The sequence below is a fragment of the Populus nigra genome, chromosome 6 (assembly GCF_951802175.1).
Source record: "Populus nigra chromosome 6, ddPopNigr1.1, whole genome shotgun sequence".
NCBI lineage: Eukaryota > Viridiplantae > Streptophyta > Magnoliopsida > Malpighiales > Salicaceae > Populus > Populus nigra.
Window position 1 is genome coordinate 2,089,909 of NC_084857.1, and position 20,755 is coordinate 2,110,663.

Sequence of the window (20,755 nt, forward strand, 5' to 3'; positions counted from 1 at the left end):
TCTAAGCACACAGCATAAGGAATTTTCTTCTTAAACGAGCTCCATAATTTTGTTAGGGCAAACAACAATTCTTTTAAAAGAAAAAACTGGCTGGAAAATGCACTGATTTAGACACATGTTTCCTAACATCCAATGCTTCTTGATGATGCTCCCGTGGCCATGCAATGGTGCCACCAGAAAATCCAAATCTAAAATCAAACTACAAGATATTTTAGCGCCAGAGCAATGATCTTTATCAAGATTCAATGCTTTCTTCTACTCCTTGAAATGATTCGACAACAATAACAAGTCATGGCATAAAGAACATTCTAGTCTTCTGAAGGCCTGCCAAATCTGCTTCAGCGTCATGATTCCTTGCTCAGTAACCGATCCAGTATGCAGGCATTGGGCCAGGAGACTTGAGAAAGAAGATGGTGACGAAGATAATTAATGAAAAATACAGTAAGTTGATTGAATTGGTGTAGAGGACGTCCGTACCTGAACTGGCAAAATGTGTTTGACAAGTTAATCAAAGAATCAAATTAATGCGGGGATCAAAGGAAGATTTAGTAAATGGAGACAGTAGGCATAGTCTCAGGTGCTAACAAATAAAAAACTTGCAAATTGTATTACATTATACTCTTTGCACATGAAACTTAGAGCAATTCAAGGGCTTGCACCTTTGTTTTCTTTTCTTTTTTTGGCGCCAATGTTAGAATCCACTCGTTCAATGGATATACATTTTATTAAAAAAAATGTATATATCATTTTGTAAGATTAGCATTATTAACAAATACCGAAATTATATAGTATTTAAAAGGGAAAAAAAAGGCTCAAAAGCCAAGAAATCCAATTGGAGCTTCTTGCTTTTAGCATTTATGTATTTTACCATATAGTTGAAGGAGGTTTTTGAAACTTGGTTGAAATTGTATTTTTTTAATATTTAATTTTTTTATTAAAATTATTATTTTTTAATATTTTCAAATCGTTTTAATGTGATGATCTTAAAAATAATATTTTAAAAATTAAAAAATATTATTTTAAAATATCTATAAATAAAAAGCATATTAAACCACAACCACTATTACAATTCCAAACAAACTCTAACTTCCAAGTGTTTAAAGATTTAGTTATTAAATTCAAATCGATTCATCATGATAATATAAGACACGAACAAGGTTGGATTTTTAAAAAAAAATAACTAGATGAAAAATCTTAATTTTCTGCAACCTAGTCAAAAACATGTTAAATCTTTTCAAAAAAAAAATTAATCAAATCAATAAACAACCTGGAAAACCACTGTTCGAGTCCTGGTAGGTTTAACAACAAAGCTTGAAGCTACTGCGGCTCCAGTGATATCCTGTCTCTGTCGTTTACGGGTGGAAACGAGGATGCGGTGAATTGTTTTCTACTCTCTTGTAATACATGTGGGCTGGTTGCTAGGTAAGGTAATTGGGCCAGCCCCTTGGGCCCTAGGCTTTTGTCTTCTTGGTTTTATTTGGGTAAAGCCTTGGTGTTTCTGAGGCATTAATATGTTTACACTTCGACGTTCGAAGGAGATAATCGAGAACTGGAGACACTGCTCCACCTCCATTTTCTCAACTTTTTTTTTTCTTTGATTATTCGGGTTTTTTTTTAAATATATAATTTAACTACCTATATTAAATCAAAACTAGAAAATGACATGGCATATTCCTTAATAAAACTAATAATAACTTATATGGTATTATTATTCGCAATAAAATTTCTTGAACGGTGTCTTTTAAATCAATAGCTAGGTTTGCCATGATTTAGTTAAGGTTTTTTCAAGAGATGAAAAAAAAAAACTCGGAGGAGCTCATTAGCCTTATCTTCTTTTTATCTGGTTTATTATTTTAAATGACAGAAAAATATGCTCTAAACATTTGCCTCCCTTTTAATCTAAGATTTGGTTGAGAAATATGTACAATCAAATCCCAGCCTTTAATTTAGATTTTAAAGCTAGAATTTAGGACGTTAATTATTAGCAAATCATGGAGATTAATTATTTTTGTTCAAGGAGTTTATTAATGCTAAATTATCGATTTGGGTCATTAGAAACATGACTAATCATACACCAAATCCAATCATTGATTTTGAATTCGATGATTTTAACTAGGAGAAAAAATAAAACAATTACGAATTAAGTTGTTGCTATCTTAATCATGTGTTAAATCATATTCCTCTCGGGTTTCCAGGGAGCAAGATGTTCAAGTCTCACAACTGGTTTTATATTCAATAATTTAGGTTAGGTGAGAGACATAAAATAATTAGTAGTTAAGTTATTGTAATATTTGTCGCACACTAAATTACATTCATTTAAATTAAATTAAAGTAATTAGATTCCATGAACATAAAATTCGAGAGCACAAAAGGAAAGCAATTTTTGTTACACTATCCCGATTTCTCAATGTCTTTATTACAAGTCAAGGCAACTTGACCTTCTCTGTTTCAATATAAAACCATACACAACACTTCACAGTACAATCAAGTCCAGAGGCATAAATTTTTTCTATCCTAGGCTATTAAATAAATATATAATTTTTTAATATTAATTATTAATTTATATACATAAATTTTTAAAGTTAATAGTAAAATTTTAATTTAAATATACTATCCAAAATATAAAAAAATAAATTTGAAAGTACATAAAATTAAAATAAAAGTAAAAATAAACTCACTATTAAAGTTACATATTTCAATATTATATGGAATATAATTTATTTATAATTCATTTATAATCGAATCTGAATCGATATTGTAACCCCTCAACTGAGATAAAATAATAATCTCATGTCAACTGAAAAATAAAGTAATTAAATTTGTCTCCTCTCTCAATTCCTCCATCCTTCACTTGACTCTTCTTTAGATTAGTGTTTTATAAGTTGAACTTTGTAAATTTACAAGATTATTCTCTTACTTTTCTTATTTTTTTTCTTAGATTATTTTTTATGTTTTTCCATTACTTTTCTCTCTTTCTCTCTCGCCTTTTCTTTTCTTTCCTTTTCTATTATGTTTCTACCTAGTCGACAACATATAAAAGAAAAAAAAAAGATGATTTATTTTATTTTTTAAAGGCAAATAATCATTTTACCCTTAATGCATCGTTTTGCTTTTATTTGACGGTCTATTTTTTTTTAGCACTACCAAGCTCTGTGCATCCTAAAATTTTAACCAAATATTATTCAATATATTTTAAGATCCCTCATAAAATTTCAACTTAATCCGATGGTCTGATTGAAAATTACGTTCAATAACATAAAACTAGTCAAATTGTGATTTTTCATCAAATTTCTGAATTTCTCCAAAAATTCTGAAATTTTAAATTCAGAAATTTTAACCCAAACAAAAGCATAATATTAGAAGGCTCCACATAAATTTTTTAAAAATTTTGATAATTCAATCGAGAATTACAAATTATTTTTACATAAAACTAGTCAAAAAATAATTAATAAAATCTTGACATAAACTATAGCCTATCCAAGCCTTTAACATGTCTCCGCCCTTGTATACAATCATAAAGTTTTCTTTGCAATTTTTATTTGTTTATTAACTTGAGTATTGACCCGTTTATATATAATTTGATTAATTTTAAAATTAATAATTATATAAATTTCTAATAATCTTAAAAAGACTCTAACATGTGATCATTATACATCATTTTCTTTCCGGTTTTCATGGAGAAAGAGAGATAGTTCTCTTTGCTAGTAAAAGCTCCTTTATTCTACTTTGCGACCATGGCAGGTAAAAGAGCGATGCCCTTCTCTGTTGTTGTTACTGACTCGATAATTGCTGCAAGGATGATCTTGCATGGGAAAACATATACTTCATGAGAGATCGATAGATCCAAGGGTTGATCTGACTGAGTTTAAATCAGGTGAACTGGATCACTAAAAATTCCGAGATTAGCAATATCAACCTAAAATCCAGTCCAAGCCTATATCACGAATTTACTGAATCAATGATAGCTCAACCTAAAAATTCTAACAACTATTAATTAATAGATCAGGAAACATGACAGCTCACTGGTTAGCAAACGCTGGCAAAATCTATGAGGAAAAACAATTGTCCCCGGTATTGGATATCCACTCCATTGTGAAAGATGCTTCGGTTTCTTGATAAATTCAGATTATTGAGCTGCTAAGAAAAGGTGATGCATGGAGGATTCGCGTTAATGCTCTGAATAAGAGATAAATTAGGGTAAGATGGATGGCTGGTATAAGTGGTACAGGGCCGTATAATTTTCACAAAATTTCAAGGCACCACAGAAAGTTACTTCTAAATTTACACAGACCGGAAAGATAATGAAATCCTGTTTCATTGCAGATGGTTACAGTAGATAAGCAATACAATATTTGATTTTTCAAGGCGAGATCGATCTAGGGATGAGAACGTCCCCGATGTTGTTGTGCCATGGGTCAGCCAGGTGAGTTGCCAAGTTCTCCAATGGTCCAGTACCAGGATAAGCTGTTTGTTGCACACAGATCCCAACAAACGCCAACAGTGCTAGACGGCCTGCAACATCAAATGTATATTGGATTAATACTAATAATACAAGTACGTACAGAACCGTATGCCAAGATTGTGAGATTACCATTCTTAATTTCCTTGACTTTGTATTCCTCGAACTTCTGAGGGTCCTTGGAGTATCCTAGAGGATCAAAAGCACCACCAGGGTACTTCTTCTTCTCTGTGTCTTTCTCCATGCTACGTTGGTGCTCCACAAAGGCAATGGCAACGAATTCAATGGCCAGAACGATAGGGAGGGTTCCCCATGGAACTGGTTGGCCCAGATAAGTAGCTTGGCCACCTGGAGTTGCAGCCCACTCTTGAGCTTTTACCCAGTTGCCCAGACCCAGGGCCTCTGGTACCAGAATTCCAGGCTGCAAAATGAATTCAAATCAATTTAGTTAAAAGTAAACCTATACTCCACTAAGATTTGGACCGTGGTTTAGCATCTTAGCATCTGCAAAATCACTTTTTCTAACACGGATAACCACATCAGAATTAAGGATTCATTTCGTTACGTAGCTTCTTGTTTCTATTTCTAGACTGTATCATACCATATCATACAACTTCAGCAGCTAAACTGATTGATAACTTGAAACATGGAAAGTAAAAGACAACTGAAATTAATAAAAAAACTTACAACAGCAAGCATAGCCCATCTGCAGTGAATGAGTTCGGACTCCTTGTATCTCTCCAGGTTCTCAGGGACCTCGCCCAGTCGAAGTGGGTCGAACCCAAAGTCACTGCAACGCACCAGCCCAACAAACCCATCAGCAAAAAATGTCCACAGAATAACACATACTGCGTAGCATTATTAAATAATAACAATAATAAACCAAAGCTTTAACCAGTAGTCCATGAAGCTATTATATAGTAGCGGTATCTACCCGGGGGCTGAGCCATCGAGGTAAGGTGGACGAGGCTGGCCAGGCATCCAATCAGCAGACATGGTGACACGAGAGGTGCCATTGACACTGGGAAGTGGAATTGAAGAGGCGAATTTGGACTTTGAAGATGAAAGAAGTGAAGGGAAAGCGGTGGCAATGCCGCAGCTCATCAATGTATTGGTGGCCATTCTCTTAGAACCCGTGAACAAGTGTGAAGCTGCGTTTGTGAGAATGGGTGATGGAGAAATCGAGGTCAGTACAGGTAATATCGCAGGGAGGGATATAGGCAAAATCCAAATGTGGATTGTTATTGGTTAAGGAGACTTGCTTGGGATTTGTTATTGGGCCACGTTGGATATGTTAATCTGGTTAGTGGGGTACGCGTGATATCCAGTGGATATGTGGATGAGATTGAGTGCGAGCTACAAAAATCAAAGCTTCATTTCAGGGATATGAAAACGGGTAAAAAAACGATTGTCCTCTGCCTCGCAAGTCACAGCCCGGGAACGCAGTGGTTTGGGTACGATGGATTAGTGTGTTTTATTTTTTAAAATATTTTTTATATTAAAATAATATTTTTTTATTTTTTAAAAATTATTTTTAAAATTATTGCATCAAAACAATCATAGCAAAATAATTTTAAATTTTTTAAAAATATAGGTTGACTTATATTTCCAAACGCTCTCAAAATCAATATACAACCCAGTAAATACTTCTTGACAATGTTTAGGTGATATTTGGTATTGCGCCATATTTTTTTTGAAAAATTTGAATTTTTTAAAATTAATTTTTATCAAAATGTCAAAAATAAATTTTTAAAAATAATAAAAATATTATTTTTATAAATTTTTAAAAAATAAATATTTTAAAAAATAATTCATACCACAATAACAAACAACCTTTCTTTCTAATAAGAGAAAAAGACTGTAATTGGTAGAAATAAGAGTGAGTGCTCGTTATTAACAAATATTTACACCGTGTTCATAATTATTATTACGCTAAAATTATATGCAAATATTTAATTGCAAGAACCTTTCAACGTGAAGATTATATAAAAAATTTTATTTTTATTTGTGTCAGTTATTTATTATTATTTTGTGTTTTTAATTTGATCAATTAATTTTTTTGCTCTTTGAATTTGTTCAATTTTTTTTGAATTTGTCTAATTAATTAGGTAATTATTTTTTATTATGTTTCATCATTAGCTATGCAAGCAGATGTGGTATATTGAATACTTTTTATTCATAAGATGCCTTTTTTTATATATCCCTGTAGAATCTGTATCGCTGAATAAATTGTTTTTGAAATAAATAAATCACATTAATTGTAAGGAGAATAATATAAAATAAAAATAAAAAGGGCTGGTTCCGCGAATATTTTTAGAAATGGGGAATGGTCCAGTCTTTTTAATATCAACGAAAATCAAGATTTGGAACAAAACTAAACCAAATCGGTAAGCAAAAAAGAAGAAGTCATGGTTTTGTCACAAAGTTTTTATTTTCGTGATTTTTTTGTTGAAAATCATTTTTAATGTATTTTCTAGATGAATTATTTGATGTTAATTATAGATCCTACATAAATATAAAAAATTATCTCAATGCAAGTTGTTTTAATCATACCATGTGATTAACATTGAGATTTTTTTTGTTTTTTATCGGATATCCTCACATTCTTTTAAAGAGTGAGACTAATCTCGTTTGAGATTTATGGCTATCTCTTTTAATAAATACGTTTTCTGATAATCGAACCGGTGTTTTTACCCTTACAAGGATATAACGATGTATTAACCACTATAACAACATTTTATTAATATTAACATTAAGACTTGATAGACATCTAAGTAATATATGAAAACGGAGTACTTTAAAATCCACATATTTTTGTCAAATAAACCAATAATTGATTGGCATGTGTAGATAATATTTTAATGTTTAATTATGATGCTAGGAGAAAGAAATTAATGTATTTCTTTTCGAAGCAAAACATCCTATGGAAGATTTCTCAAGATTAATATTTTCAAGCAAAATAATATTTTAACAATTAAAACCATGACATTTTTTTAACTATTCTAGACTATGGTTTGAGATTATTTTTTTATTAATATGGATATTTGGGTCAACTTACACGCACCTCGACTAATCCTACATGTTCTGAAGTTAATGATCATATAAATTTTTAATGATTATTATATTAACAACTATAAAGATTAAATCTTAATTTAAGAGATTTTTGACAATGTAAAAACAAACCTCTTTCCATCGAGGGAAACACAATCTTAATTTATCACCTGGATCCTTGATTTTTTATTTATTTTAAAAACACCAAACAAGATCGAAGGGGTTAAAAATTAAAAAATATAGTCTCAATTAACACGTAAATTAATAAGAATATTTTTAACGTGGAATAAAAAAAAGTTTAATCTTTAATCTCCCTTGAAACCAAACAAAGCCCAAGGCACCGAACCGATGTATGACATGAGAAGTATTGCAAAGTTAGAGAAACGTGAAACATAAAGTTTATACCAGGGAATTAGAGTGACTATTTGTAAACAACGCTATCTTTCAAACAGAGGTCAGAATGTGGTCCGCGGCATTCAACGTTTAACTAGATGGGCGACGCGTTCAATTCCAATTCGCCCATAAAGTAGAAAATCCAATCAACGAACCAAAAATCATAGTACCAGTAAGCACTACCTCATCTGATCTGCTCTCCCCACTACCGCCACCTTTCACACTCCACAGCCACACACAGCAAATGAATACAACTCGAGAAAAACCTTCACACAGAGAACCACCTCCCCTCTGTTACCATATCTTCCTTCCATTTCTACCTTCTCCTTTTTTTCTTTTTTCTTTCTTTTCACGCAATTAAACCCCGAAAATTATCACTATCCGAATTAAACCGCCGAAATTACCTGCACTCGCAATCTAAAATGGCGACTGTGACCGTTGCGGCGTCGTCGCCGATGCCTACTCGCGCTCTATTTAGAGAATCCAAAACGGCGACGACGAAAAAGATTTTGAAACGGCAAGGAGTTAGTGTTGTAGGAAATTTCCGTCACTTTGGAGATACGGTGCGCAAGGATTTCGAGTTTATCAAAAAAGGAATTAATAAAGGAATGGACTGGGCAAATGAAGCATTTCAAATTCCGCAAGTTTCCAAAACCCTAGACGACATTTTATGGCTTCGAAATCTTGAAGATCATAATTCTCCTCCAATTGAATCTCAATCCTGGCCTCAACCTTCATATCCAGGTCAATTCGCATTTTCTTTTATTTTATTTATAAGTTGCTCTTCTTTTATTTATTTGGCTGTATTTTGATGTGAGATGCATGTGTTATGTGTTAACAGGACTTACCGGTGTGGATTTGCTGATGGCTGATCTTAAAGCATTGGAATCATATGCTAGTTATTTTTATTGTTTGTCTAAGATTTGGTCTAAGCCATTACCTGAAGCCTATGATCCTCAAGAAGTTGCTGATTACTTCAATTGTAGGCCTCATCTTGTCGCTTTTCGACTTCTCGAGGTATAATGCTTCTCTCTCATCCGCTAAGGTTTATTCACCTGTAGCAAATGGTTTTTTTCTCATTAGATTTTATCGATTGATTAATTGATGGCCTGCCGCATCATTGGCATGGATAAGCAGCTATTTAGGTTATGAAAGAGTAATGGTGGGGATGCCAGCAATTGTTCCGACACTTGTTTGCTAATTTTTTTAGTTGGTAAAGTAAATTTAGTAAAAATGTTAGTCTCTAGTAGTATTCGTTGTGAAATATGTTTTTATTATATTTTTATTTTGCGTGCTGGAAGGTGTTTACTGCATTTGCTACCGCAACTATAAGAATTCGAGCCTCAGGGATGAGAAAGTTTTTAAGATCAGGTTCCGATGAGGATGTAAATGGGAACATTTCACAGTACGATTTGGGGATGGTATTAAAAGAAACAATGCTAAATTTGGGTCCCACTTTTATCAAAGGTCAGAATTCTTATCTGATTCCAAATGTTAGAATTCCAGGTCCTCTCTGGTAACTGTGACTCCTTACATTAATTTGTTTCTTCTTCTTGTTCATTCTTGCAATGCTCTTGAAATTATATGCTGGCCATTTATTGCTATCCTGAAGTCACAAGATTACCAATATGCTAGTTACATGCCTTTGCTTGCTGATGCAGTTGGTCAGTCTCTTTCCACAAGACCAGATATTATTGGTACTGAAATTACCAAGGTTAGGTGGTGTACATAATTTTTCTACCTTAGTGTTTTCTAAAGTGTATCTTTTGTCTACATAAATGCATAGGCAGTTCCAAATGTTTTAATATGCATGTGTGTGCTGTCCTGAATTGGTTGACGGGAATGAAATTTCTCATCTTTCCCTGTATGTTTTGTTGTATTTTTCTTTTTAGTGGTTTCTGGTCAAATGGATATCCTTTGTATCTTCAAGACCCTTATAAATATATTTTACTGTGTCTTTGTGACAAAATTATCAAGTGGAGTCAAATGCCTAGGTTAAAAAATTAACCTATACTAATTTAATCCTTGAACAAATACTTTTAGACTTGTGTATTTATGCTGTTTGTAATGTGTGTGCTGGATGAATATTTCATACTGTGTTTGCATGGAAAAATTATCAAGTGGAGTCAAAAGCTTAGTGAAAAGATTTCCTGACAACCTTTTAGGTTTGAGTATTTATGTTTTCCAGAGTGTGTTTGTGCCAGCTGTTACCGTTTTGTGTGTTGGCACTGATGAATGTCGAGTGTATATTGGGTGAAAAAGTTTCTTGTATGAATTCTTGCATCTGTATAATGGGGACCTCCTTGTAGATTGCCATCATCATGATTGCACTGTGAAGTTCTATTATTGGATGCGTGTACTTAATAAGATCTTTGTGTTTCGAGTTACGAATGCAGGCACTTTCCGGACTGCATGATCAAATACCTCCTTTTCCCAGGACCTTGGCTATGAAAATCTTTGAGGAAGAATTGGGTTCTCCTGTTGAATCATTCTTTAGCTATGTATCCGAGGAACCTGTGGCTGCAGCATCATTTGGTCAGGTGGATCTTTGCCTAGTTATTCTTCCACATGGACAGAGATGTTGCTTATTATACAATAGATAAATATGTTTGCAGGCTTGTATTTTCAACATCTTAACATGTTTCTTTCTATTACTGGTTACACATTTAGGTATATCGTGGAAGCACCCTTGATGGTCGTACTGTTGCTCTGAAAGTTCAGCGTCCTAATCTACATCATGTTGTAGTTCGTGATATCTATATAATTCGGCTTGGGGTTTGTACTAATCTAAATTGACCTCTCTCTCTCTCTCTCTCTCTCTCTCCCCCTGTATATATAGTTCACAAATAATTTAGTTACGAATGTTTTCAGCTGGGCCTGTTGCAAAAGATAGCAAAGAGAAAAAGTGACCTTCGCCTCTATGCTGATGAGCTCGGGAAAGGCTTAGTTGGGGAGCTGGATTATTCTATAGAGGCTGCCAATGCCTCCAAGTTTCTGGTACTCACAGGTTTTCCTTTCAAGTTAAACTGCCCTCAGTTTAGTTATATTGCAGAGAAGAAAAATAGTAGAGGTTCCATGAATGCTGCACTTTTTGCCGCTGTGCAGGTGGCATTAATCAAATTCTGCAGTGGAACAAATTTATTTGGTGGTCATGTCCTGTCTGTATTGTTTTGGGGATGGGAGTCTGTGCTGATGACCGACTCAATAGGAAATTGATCCAAATTGTAAATTTAGATTTTTGATGATAGGGTGTAGTCTTACCACGCTGTCCAGACTGGTATCTTTGTGTATAACAGTAGAACATGGCCTCAACTCTCTTTTTTTTCTTATTACCTTTTCAGGAGGGGTATTAATACAAAGTGGGATATCCTTCTAATAAAATCATTCTAAATACCCTTTCAAACTCAGAGAAAGGCAACCTTTCTATGCTGAGACATGGAACAGCAGCTTCTCTGACAGATTTAATGAGGGAAAAGTAGAGAGTGGTTTCAAGTTTAAAAAGAAATCTGTTTCTAGTTTTACTTGGTAAAATGACTGACTTTGTCGAGTGAGACATAAATGTGATTAACATAAAGAATTAGCTGTGTTTAAGTCACATGGTTATAGTGGGTGATATGCCTCACATATTTAGCCATGGAAATTATGATTCCAGCTAATATCTAGGACAAAATGCTCATGCTTATTACTACATTTATTTTCTCTGCAGGATGCTCATTCCTCATTCTCATTCATGTATGCTCCAAAAATATTTCCAGATTTAAGCCGAAAGAGAGTTCTGACAATGGAGTGGGTTGTTGGTGAGAGTCCAACTGATTTGCTATCTCTATCTACTAGTTCCGCATATTCAGAAAGACAGAAACTTGAAGCAAAAAGGCGTCTCCTTGATTTGGTGTGTGATAATAATGATTTTATCTTCGCCTCTTTCATTTGTCCATTATTCTGTGCTTTGTAATCTGCCAGAACTCCCTTTTTTACAATGTTAAAATCTAGGGAAACTATACTTTCAACTGTTCCAGGTTAGCAAAGGAGTAGAAGCATCATTAGTTCAACTCCTGGAAACAGGCTTATTGCATGGTGATCCACATCCAGGAAACTTGCGTTACCTATCATCAGGACAAATAGGGTATGGTTTTGGCCTTCCATGTTCCTGAATAGATAAAACTCCGCTTTCTGTCCTAGCTGAACTTTATTTGATTATTATATCAATAATTAAGTTTGTGGCTTCAAAATCTGTCTTCCTCCTGACACATAAACATCAACTAACTGTTAAAATTTGACAAATTAGTTTCCAGCAAGCTCTGAATCTCCTTATATTCATGGCTTTATTACCTCTCCCGCTAATTTCTGTGGCAGTTTCCTGGATTTTGGATTACTTTGCCAGATGGAAAAGAAGCATCGGTTTGCTATGCTTGCTGCCATAGTACACATTGTAAATGGGGATTGGGCATCCCTTGTGCATGCTCTTATTGACATGGATGTTGTGAGGCCAGGGACTAGTATCCGGCGTATTACAATGGTATCATATTTGCATTGGGTTATCATGATCAAGTTCAAAATAATTTTTTCAAGTGCTCAACTTCTGGGACTCCCTTTTGATATCACTGATTGTTCCTATGAATAATACAGGAACTGGAAAATTCTTTGGGAGAGGTGGAGTTTAAAGATGGAATACCTGATGTCAAGTTCAGTAGGGTAAGATAATGTGTTGTGGACGTATGACTATTGTTGTCCTGTACTCCTGTGCTTTCCCACAAGTAATTTTTAGTCCTGTACCTGTGCTTTTCCAATATCCTCAAGGCAAGAACTACATATGACAGCCACCATGGAGTAACTAATTTAAAGAAAGTGACTTTGAATGAGAAAAAAAAAAACCCTAATTATTTAATGCATCAATGCAGACCCCATATAGTGGCTGCAAGCCTGGAATCCTGGATTGTTCTTAAGACAAGGTCACTCTGTTAGATGATCAGTGTTTTGAATCTAACAATTAGAAGATTAGGATAGTCAAAATTATGTGCCCTTTAGAAGTACTGGAATCAGGACATATATTATAGGTGCTGATCATATATGATTGATCCCCAACTAGGAATATGTTTAAATATTATATTCCATTGTTAATTTAAATGCTGAAGGACTATAGATTAGTCTGCTTCAATCCATATCTGGTTATTCATTGTCCATTCTACTCAATATTCAGCACCAGCTAAATAAAAATCCCTCCCTAACTTCTATGAGATTGGCTTGTTTTCAAATTTTAGTTCCTTCTGCTTTCTTCACCTATCCTTAAATTTTCTCTATTTCATTGTCGTACAAAATTTATTTGGATGCTTTATATATTCAAACGGCTGATTGTGACTACAAATTTGAAGGTTCTGGGAAAAATTTTGTCTGTAGCGATCAAAAATCATTTCCGCATGCCACCATACTTTACTCTTGTGCTCCGTTCTCTTGCATCCCTGGAAGGTAAGTTGATGAATGCCATATTTTATAGCTCCTGTCTATATATTTCAGTATTACCTGTAGGATCGCATAATATGCTTTCTGTTTCAAGGCATCGTTTTACTTTCTTTTGAAACATACTATTGAATTAAAAGTTGCTATGTTTTAGCAACCAGGGAATTTCATTTTCTGTAAATAAACCTGAATTAGCTTTTGGGTGACATTTGGCAGTTCCAGCTCTAGCAAACAATTTGGTCATGGCTTGGATACATTATCCAGGAATTAATAATTAGGGTTTGCGGAGGTTGGGTTCATCCACTTCTTTTATAATCTCATTTCTCACATAATTTCACATTTTTGTTTATATGTGTGCATTTGTCATGTCATGTGAACTTTAAAGAGGCATCATAAAAACTTGTCAGCAAGGATCTGGTTCTCAAGAAGAATTCAGATTTATTTGCCACATTGTAGTATTATGATCAATAAAAGATCCTTGGTTCTCTGGCAGATGTTCTGTAACACATTCCAAATTTATAGCTCTAACTCTTACACAAAATGAGGCCTTTCTAATAAGAATAAGTTGGCTCATCTATGCAAAATGCAGCACAAAAGCCCTCCCAGGGGAAATTCCCTCTGAGATTCCACAGAATATTCAGTTTTGTTGTGCTACCTGTAACATGATCTTAACTGAAAGCCAACAGTCTAAGGACCTGACAATAGCTAAATTTGTTTCTCTCATTTCTCATCCTAACAATAGCTACAACTGCCAATTTATTTGATTTTACTTTCTCAGGTTTGGCAGTAGCTGCAGATCCAAACTTTAAGACATTTGAAGCTGCATACCCATATGTTGTTCGGAAACTTCTCACTGAAAATTCTGCTGAAACGAGGAAAATTTTGCATCTGGTATCATTATGACTTACTGAACTACTCTCATAGTCTCTGTCCCACTTAGATAATTATTGATTTCCTTGTTGTGTGTTACAGTTCATGTGAGCTATCTAAAATGTGAAAGAGAAACTTTGAAATAGTAGTTAGTTTTGAGGTATACAAGTGATTAAAATGGGAAGTTAAAGGTTGTGAATTGATGGGTTTCATGGCTGTTTCCCAAAAGACAGTGGCAGGGATATTCTCCTTCACTCAATGTTCCACATTTTCCAGGCACATGCTTTCAAAAATAATAACTTCTCCCATAATTTTCTCTGTGACTTAATAATTTTGGCATGGTAGTTGTCTCTGGGTCACAGAATACTTTCTTGTGACCTGATGATACATCCTTTACTACACAGAATGCTGAAACTGGGTCTGTAGAAAATTTCTGATTCCATCAGAACCACCTTGTTATGTGCTATTTATTTATTTTTGCTATTCAGGTGGTTTTGAACAAGCAGAAAGAATTCCGGTGGGAGAGGCTTGCTCTTTTCCTAAGAGTAGGATCCACCAGGTATAACAAGAAATCCCTAAAATGTTGTCCTATGTGATGCTATCTACTATTTAAGATATCATATGTAGGACACAATTAAAAAAATCATTTCATCGATGTTAATCATTATCTCTCAAATAGTCTTCATTTTCTTGTGTTCTTTTTGTTAGTTTTGCTTTTGTGGAAAACAATAAATATATTTGTAGTGTAAAGTTTTATGGGTATTCACATGATGCAGCATTTTCGATTCATGAGAACCAAAACTACCACCCATTGCCACCCATTCTCATTTGGCACATTTGATTGCAAATGTTCTTCATTGTCTATCTTTCTATCATTATTACATCATCCAATACACGAATAAATTCTTGTACTTCTGCAGGCAAGCCTTCAATCGGGTGATAGCATCAAAGAATGAAAGTTCGCTCGATTATTTACCAAAAAGGTCCAGTGGTGTTTTTGATACTGCACACTTAGTTCTGAGGCTTTTACCATCTAGAGATGGTATTGTGCTTAGGAAACTTCTAATGACTGCAGTGAGTGAATTTGAACCAGAAACTTTTCATGAGATACTTTCTTGTTTTTATTTGTGCTTTTTTGGGTGCTCCCCAGCGATGAGATTTCATCTTATGCTATCTAGATATTTTTGAAGTGGCTTATGGCATCATTGTCTCTCATTTTATTTTCTAACAATGAATTGGACTCATTTTGCATTTCAACAAACAGAATGGAGCTTCATTAATCAGAGCAATGGTTTCCAAGGAGGCAATTTTCGTCAGACAGCAGCTTTGCAGAGTTATTGCTGATGTACTATATCATTGGATGACTCAAGCTTTTGGACGAGGCATTATGGCAACCCGGTACGGTTCCCAAGTAAGATTGACCAGTGAGGCTGACAACAGAGAGCTGAGTACATCTTCCAGGTTAACTGTACCGGTTTATGATTATCAGTCCATATTTAGAGATCGACGCCTCAAAGTGATCTTTTCCAGGATACTAGATTCTGCTAGGAAAGATCCAGTGTTGATGCTAAAATTCTACTGGACTACATTTGTTATGGTTGTCACAGCCTCAGTTAGGGCTTGTCACCGGGTTTTGGTCTCTCTGTCCGAGGCTATGTTGGCCCCTTCTCGCTTTCTCCCAAGAGTGGCAATTAGTGCATGAAATTCATATTTGGCCCTAGCAATCCTCTTCAGAAGAAGAAGATTTAATGCAGACATCCCCCTTGACTGTAGATTTTTGGAGGAGAGCAGAGAATGTGGGATAGAATGGTAATAGGAAAACTAGGTGCTTTTGGCTTATAATGCTAATAGGAAAACCAAGTAGTCGGATTTTATGACATCAAGGTATGAGTCCACCTCTGGTGCTTACCCTGACTCCAGTGAGGTGGGTTTCAAGTAGTTGGTGCCAAAAAAATTTGTACTGCAAATAGTGGGCATCATCGGAGTTGGTATCGCCAAATTCTGGACAACATTGAGGTCAATCAATGAATCGTGGCAGACCGAGGATAAGAACTGTATATAGTCATATACTTCGGTTTCTATAAACTCAATGCATTTGAAATATGTAACATTTAGCATTGGTATGTGACATACGATGTGCAAGAGGCCAGGAGCTTGTGTGGAAAGGCGTATTTTGCTCGTTGAAGTTATGTGGTAGATAAGGCATCAGTTGAGCGAATTGACAACGTGAATTTGTGATTCATTACTGATCTGAAGAGATAATTTCTTTGCTGATATTGTTTTTACAAGTAGTAGTTTTCTTAGCCTAGTTTTTTGCCTGTATTAGTGATTCGCTTGGGAATTGCAATGTGATGGTTGACTAAAAGCAACAAAGACTACATCGAACTTAGAGAGGGTTGCTTGCATCTTCGTCTAGCACTAGGTGCCTTACGGCGTCCATCATCTACTATATGTCACACGGATACATTGCTTCATAGCTGTCGGGAATTTACTATATGTAGCGTTTCAAGCTGTAATTTAAATAAAAAAAAGTAATCAAAATAATACTTTTGATTACAAAATTGCAGTTTAAAACACGATACTTATCATGCAAACAAACAGGTAATGTACAAATCCCAACCATATAACTAAATTAAAAAAGAAATAGCACTACAAACATTTATAAAGTTTTGGTTTAAATCTACTCATCATATTATCAATTTAAATTTAAATTTAAATAAGAAATTATTTATCAAAAACACATCAGTCAAAAAACATAGTTATCATATCAAATTTGAACATCTTATCCAGCTCAATATCTAAATTGCATGTCATAATTTTATCTTGAGATTATAATAATAATAATAAAAAGCAATATTATTTTGGTCAAAACTTAAGAAAAAAAAATCTTTAAATTAACATAACTGGTGATCAATCAGCTTATAAATTGATCGTCCTCTAAATTTAACTAGGTTAACTTTCAGAAACAAGATCACCAGACGCCGGAACGACTATAATAACCGTCTACAAGTGAATTATCTAAAGAGTGTGTTTGACAGTGTGGTAGTGATTGCTTTTCAAATAGTTTTTCGTGCCGAAATACATGCCAATGATGTTTTTTTATTTTTTAAAAATTATTTTTAATATCAGCACATCAAAACGATCCAAACAGTACAAATCACACTCAATTTTAGCAAAAAAAAAATTTAAAATTTAACAAAATACAGGTTAAAACACACAACCAAACAGACTCGAAATCCAGACTCGAAATCCTGTAGAGTGGTTTGATAACAATCTTTTTAACAGTTAAAAAAAGAGAAGAGTTAAAACGGCAAGTCGTTTTGAGAACTATAAGCCCAGTTTCTGATCTGGAAACCCGGGCCTAAGATAAGTTGAAACTCCCTTTCTTCTTCATCACCAAGCAAAGTCAGAGATCCCAGATCATATCAGATCATCTACCTGTTCCATTTTTCACCAAATCAAACAGTGACCTTTTCAAAACCCTAAATCTCTGCATTATGAGCTCTCCACCCATTCTCGGAGTACTCTCCCCCCTCTCTCTCTTAAATTCTCTCCGTTTCTCATCGCATGTCGACCTGATTAACCTTATTGTTTTCTAATGGCAGGGCGCGAGCTTGTTTACAGGGTTCACGAAGCTATGCAAAGGTCTCGCGGTGGTTCTCGTCGCTGGTCACATTGTTGTTCAGATTTTCCCCTCCGCTGTTAACTATCTTGCTCTTATTCCTGCCAGGTAACGAACTTTTCAATTCTTGAATTCCTTGCGGTTTTTTTTCCAGATTGCAATCAGTAGAGTAAAGTGGAAAAATGGTGTTTAGTAATAACATGTTATTGATTAAAGATGGTAAAGGATCCGGAAATGGTAACGTGAGGCAGGCAGATACTAGAAGCAATAACACACACACACGTACAGCGTAGACTTGAGGAGTTAAAAATAGTTGCTAATTGAATCCTGTTATATCCATGAACTTGTACATACCTTTCTTGATTATTTCAATGTTGATTTGATGGAATTTTTTTTCTTGTTCTTAGTCCTGGAGGAAGCAGCTTGAAAGAGAGGGCTGCATTGCCTGGCAAGCTGAATCTTTTCTGAGAATTTTTTTTTAAAAAACTGTAGTTTAGGATTTGACTGGATAATTGATTATGAATCTAGTTTTTTTTTTTAAGTTCTTAAAAATCATAAAAACAATGGGTTGGACCACTCCTGCAAGTCAAATACTGATCACGGTGCACTTCCAATGTTAATCACTTTGGACCACGGAGCCTTTAAAATGGGCGTGTCTTACTCGCATGTCTCCATGATCTCGCCTTTTAGAACACAGGATGGATAAATTTGCATGATGCTTTCTAACTTGCTTATTTTGGTGTAATTGCCTGCATTATTGGTAATCACATCCGTGTGGTCGGTATGGCTCTACCATGGTACGATGAACAGCTGATCAGTATGGCTCTACCATGGTATGATGAACAGCTGATCAGACGTGATTTTCTCTTGAAATTAGTGAATATCAATGAAGAAATACAGTCAAAGAAAAAATAATTGCTATTATAGGGGATCAGAGATAGAGACAGCCATGGACCTACTATACTCGATTACCCCCTGTGCTAGGTTGTGGGGATTGATAACATTCATGCAGTATGCTCTATATGTATGATCCTCATTTCAATGGCAAGGAAATTTATTCCTTACCAGAAATTTTGTTTTGCAGGACGATTCCTTTTGCATGGAACCTCTTAACAGCTGGTTACATCGAACAATCGATATATGGAGTATGTAGTTCATCTGTTGATAATGCTATTCTTTGTTTTGGTTTTGCCTAAACTGCCCTGTGGCTTTTATATTTCCTTCATAAAGTTGCACTCACCATTAAATTCTTCTGTAGGTGGTTGCAAGCACTTTATGCCTCCTCGTCATGGGAAGGCTTCTTGAGCCAGTATGGGGTTCTAAGGAGTTCTTAAAGTTCATTTTCATAGTCAACTTTCTTACCTCTGTCTGTGTTTTCATTACTGCTATTAGCCTGTACTACATAACGAGGCAGGAAAATTACCTGTAAGCATGTGCTTCCTAAATGTTTTTTTTTTGGCTTGTGCTACTCTTTCTATTACCATTGTACTGATTTCCTTTGTTCTTTCTGGTAGTTATATGCCCATTTCTGGCTTCCAAGGGATCCTGGCAGGTTTCTTGGTTGGTACCAAGCAAATTATACCTGACCAAGAGCTGTCTCTATTAAGATTAAAGGCAAAGGTATGGACCTGTACAATAGTGTTTCTTCACTTCACCTCTTGCCTTTTAGTATTACTTGATGATTTGTTTTGCAAATTGAAAGGATGTCTCATACATTCTCCTTGGTGCTGTTTCAAATGCCATGCAGTGGTTTCCGTCTCTTATGCTCTTGATAGCTATTGTTGTAAGCTTCTTTACTGCAGAGTCAGCAAAATATCTTCCAACCATAATATTTGGCACTTATATGAGCTGGATTTACTTGAGATACTTTCATAGGAAACCAGAAACAAAACTAAGGGGTGATCCAAGTGATGATTTTGCATTCTCATCCTTCTTCCCTGAATTCCTCAGGTGTTTTCTCCTTTTCTTTTAGTACACTAGGTTTTTAATCCATGGAATATATGAGTTTGTTTACGTGCTTCCATCTGTCTCTATCTGTTTTCAGGCCAGTCATTGATCCTATTGCATCAATATTCCATCGGATGCTTTGTGGTAGATTTGAAACTTCTACTGAAGCCCACGGTTACACCTTGGGAGGTGCTCCATTGCCTGGTTCTGATCCCATCGAGGCATCTAGGAGGAGGTAAGTTTAACCACTCAATTTAAAACTTTGGATAAGGATGTGTGTCCCTTTCAAATACTAGGATATTGTTAAATCATCCCAATTTATTTGAACATGACACTTCAATATGATCTCTGCTGTGAAACTCTAGGGTTATGTGTATTGGTATCATTGTAACAGCAGAAATGAAAAATGCATTTTTTTTATAAATAGAAAAATGAACCCAAAGGAACAATTAAGCAGTGATACAAAGTCCTGAACACCTTCAATTACATGTAATATTAAGCACAGTCATAGTAATTAAGTTTTCACAGGTGGCAAAAAGTTACAGTTTCTGATCAATCTTCCCCTTGCAGAGAAAGAGGAGCTAGAGCACTGGAAGAGAGATTGACAGCTGAGAGGTTGGCCACTGCACGGAGTGCTGAAGAGTTGAAAAAGGATGTCTCAGAGAATGTTTGATTGCTCGACTTCACTTTCAAACAAAAACAACAAATGCGAAATTGTATCTTTTATGACCACTTCAGAGTTTGTGCAGTACTTGGAAAGAAGTCTTTTTGGTTGGTTTCCGTATTACAGTTTCTTCATGCATATTTCTTTCGATTATCATTCTTATAGTAAAATCATTCCTATATCCTTGTTTTTTTTTTTTTTGGACAATGACTGTTCTTGCCTTCGACACATATAGAGCAGAAATGCTGAAGAAGTATCCCTGGGATGGCTTTGCAGGAAATAGATGGAAATTTTT

The 20,755-nt window shown here is 34.8% G+C and overlaps 3 protein-coding genes across 5 annotated transcripts; 2 read left to right on the forward strand and 1 right to left on the reverse strand.

Annotated features, from left to right (window-relative positions):
* Positions 1 to 4,299: 4,299 nt before the first annotated feature.
* Positions 4,300 to 5,648, reverse strand: LOC133697423 (chlorophyll a-b binding protein 6, chloroplastic-like). Its single transcript, XM_062119956.1, has 4 exons — positions 5,394 to 5,648; positions 5,147 to 5,249; positions 4,592 to 4,880; positions 4,300 to 4,512 (listed from the first exon to the last, which is right to left on the reverse strand). The coding sequence occupies exons 1-4, from the start codon at positions 5,579 to 5,581 to the stop codon at positions 4,361 to 4,363; spliced, it is 732 nt and encodes a 243-aa protein (XP_061975940.1). The 5' UTR covers positions 5,582 to 5,648; the 3' UTR covers positions 4,300 to 4,360.
* A 2,464-nt stretch (positions 5,649 to 8,112) lies between these two features.
* LOC133697148 (uncharacterized) lies at positions 8,113 to 16,501 on the forward strand. Of its 3 annotated transcripts, none has more exons than XM_062119538.1 (16): positions 8,113 to 8,647; positions 8,745 to 8,920; positions 9,205 to 9,409; positions 9,565 to 9,617; positions 10,300 to 10,443; positions 10,574 to 10,678; positions 10,775 to 10,910; positions 11,659 to 11,792; positions 11,920 to 12,026; positions 12,257 to 12,419; positions 12,530 to 12,595; positions 13,273 to 13,366; positions 14,136 to 14,248; positions 14,716 to 14,786; positions 15,148 to 15,301; positions 15,492 to 16,501. In XM_062119538.1, exons 1-16 carry the CDS (start codon positions 8,326 to 8,328, stop codon positions 15,927 to 15,929), a joined length of 2,481 nt encoding a protein of 826 aa, XP_061975522.1. In that variant the 5' UTR covers positions 8,113 to 8,325; the 3' UTR covers positions 15,930 to 16,501. The 3 variants fall into 3 exon arrangements, with proteins under 3 accessions (XP_061975522.1, XP_061975520.1, XP_061975521.1); XM_062119536.1 differs by having other exon boundaries at positions 8,115 to 8,647; positions 10,775 to 10,900; positions 11,610 to 11,792; XM_062119537.1 differs by having other exon boundaries at positions 8,116 to 8,647; positions 9,205 to 9,370; positions 10,775 to 10,900; positions 11,610 to 11,792.
* Positions 16,502 to 17,571: 1,070 nt separating this feature from the next.
* Positions 17,572 to 20,598, forward strand: LOC133696067 (rhomboid-like protein 19). Its single transcript, XM_062118101.1, has 8 exons — positions 17,572 to 17,748; positions 17,833 to 17,957; positions 18,934 to 18,994; positions 19,108 to 19,274; positions 19,364 to 19,469; positions 19,597 to 19,799; positions 19,894 to 20,031; positions 20,367 to 20,598. The coding sequence occupies exons 1-8, from the start codon at positions 17,725 to 17,727 to the stop codon at positions 20,467 to 20,469; spliced, it is 927 nt and encodes a 308-aa protein (XP_061974085.1). The 5' UTR covers positions 17,572 to 17,724; the 3' UTR covers positions 20,470 to 20,598.
* The last annotated feature ends 157 nt before the right edge of the window (positions 20,599 to 20,755 follow it).

What these genes read in the sequence shown, in the direction of transcription:
- LOC133697148 (XM_062119536.1), top strand. Translation starts at nt 8,326, where the DNA reads ATGGCGACTGTGACCGTTGCGGCGTCGTCGCCGATGCCTACTCGCGCT. An exon ending in TCCAAATGTTAGAATTCCAG is followed by an intron (nt 9,410 to 9,564) that starts GTCCTCTCTGGT and finishes TTGCTGATGCAG; the next exon opens with TTGGTCAGTCTCTTTCCACA. An exon ending in GGAAACTTCTAATGACTGCA is followed by an intron (nt 15,302 to 15,491) that starts GTGAGTGAATTT and finishes TTCAACAAACAG; the next exon opens with AATGGAGCTTCATTAATCAG.
- LOC133697423 (XM_062119956.1), bottom strand. Translation starts at nt 5,581, where the DNA reads ATGGCCACCAATACATTGATGAGCTGCGGCATTGCCACCGCTTTCCCT. An exon ending in CTCGATGGCTCAGCCCCCGG is followed by an intron (nt 5,250 to 5,393) that starts GTAGATACCGCT and finishes GGTGCGTTGCAG; the next exon opens with TGACTTTGGGTTCGACCCAC. An exon ending in AGTCAAGGAAATTAAGAATG is followed by an intron (nt 4,513 to 4,591) that starts GTAATCTCACAA and finishes TTGATGTTGCAG; the next exon opens with GCCGTCTAGCACTGTTGGCG.
- LOC133696067 (XM_062118101.1), top strand. Translation starts at nt 17,725, where the DNA reads ATGAGCTCTCCACCCATTCTCGGA. An exon ending in TCGAACAATCGATATATGGA is followed by an intron (nt 18,995 to 19,107) that starts GTATGTAGTTCA and finishes ATTCTTCTGTAG; the next exon opens with GTGGTTGCAAGCACTTTATG. An exon ending in TATTAAGATTAAAGGCAAAG is followed by an intron (nt 19,470 to 19,596) that starts GTATGGACCTGT and finishes AATGCCATGCAG; the next exon opens with TGGTTTCCGTCTCTTATGCT.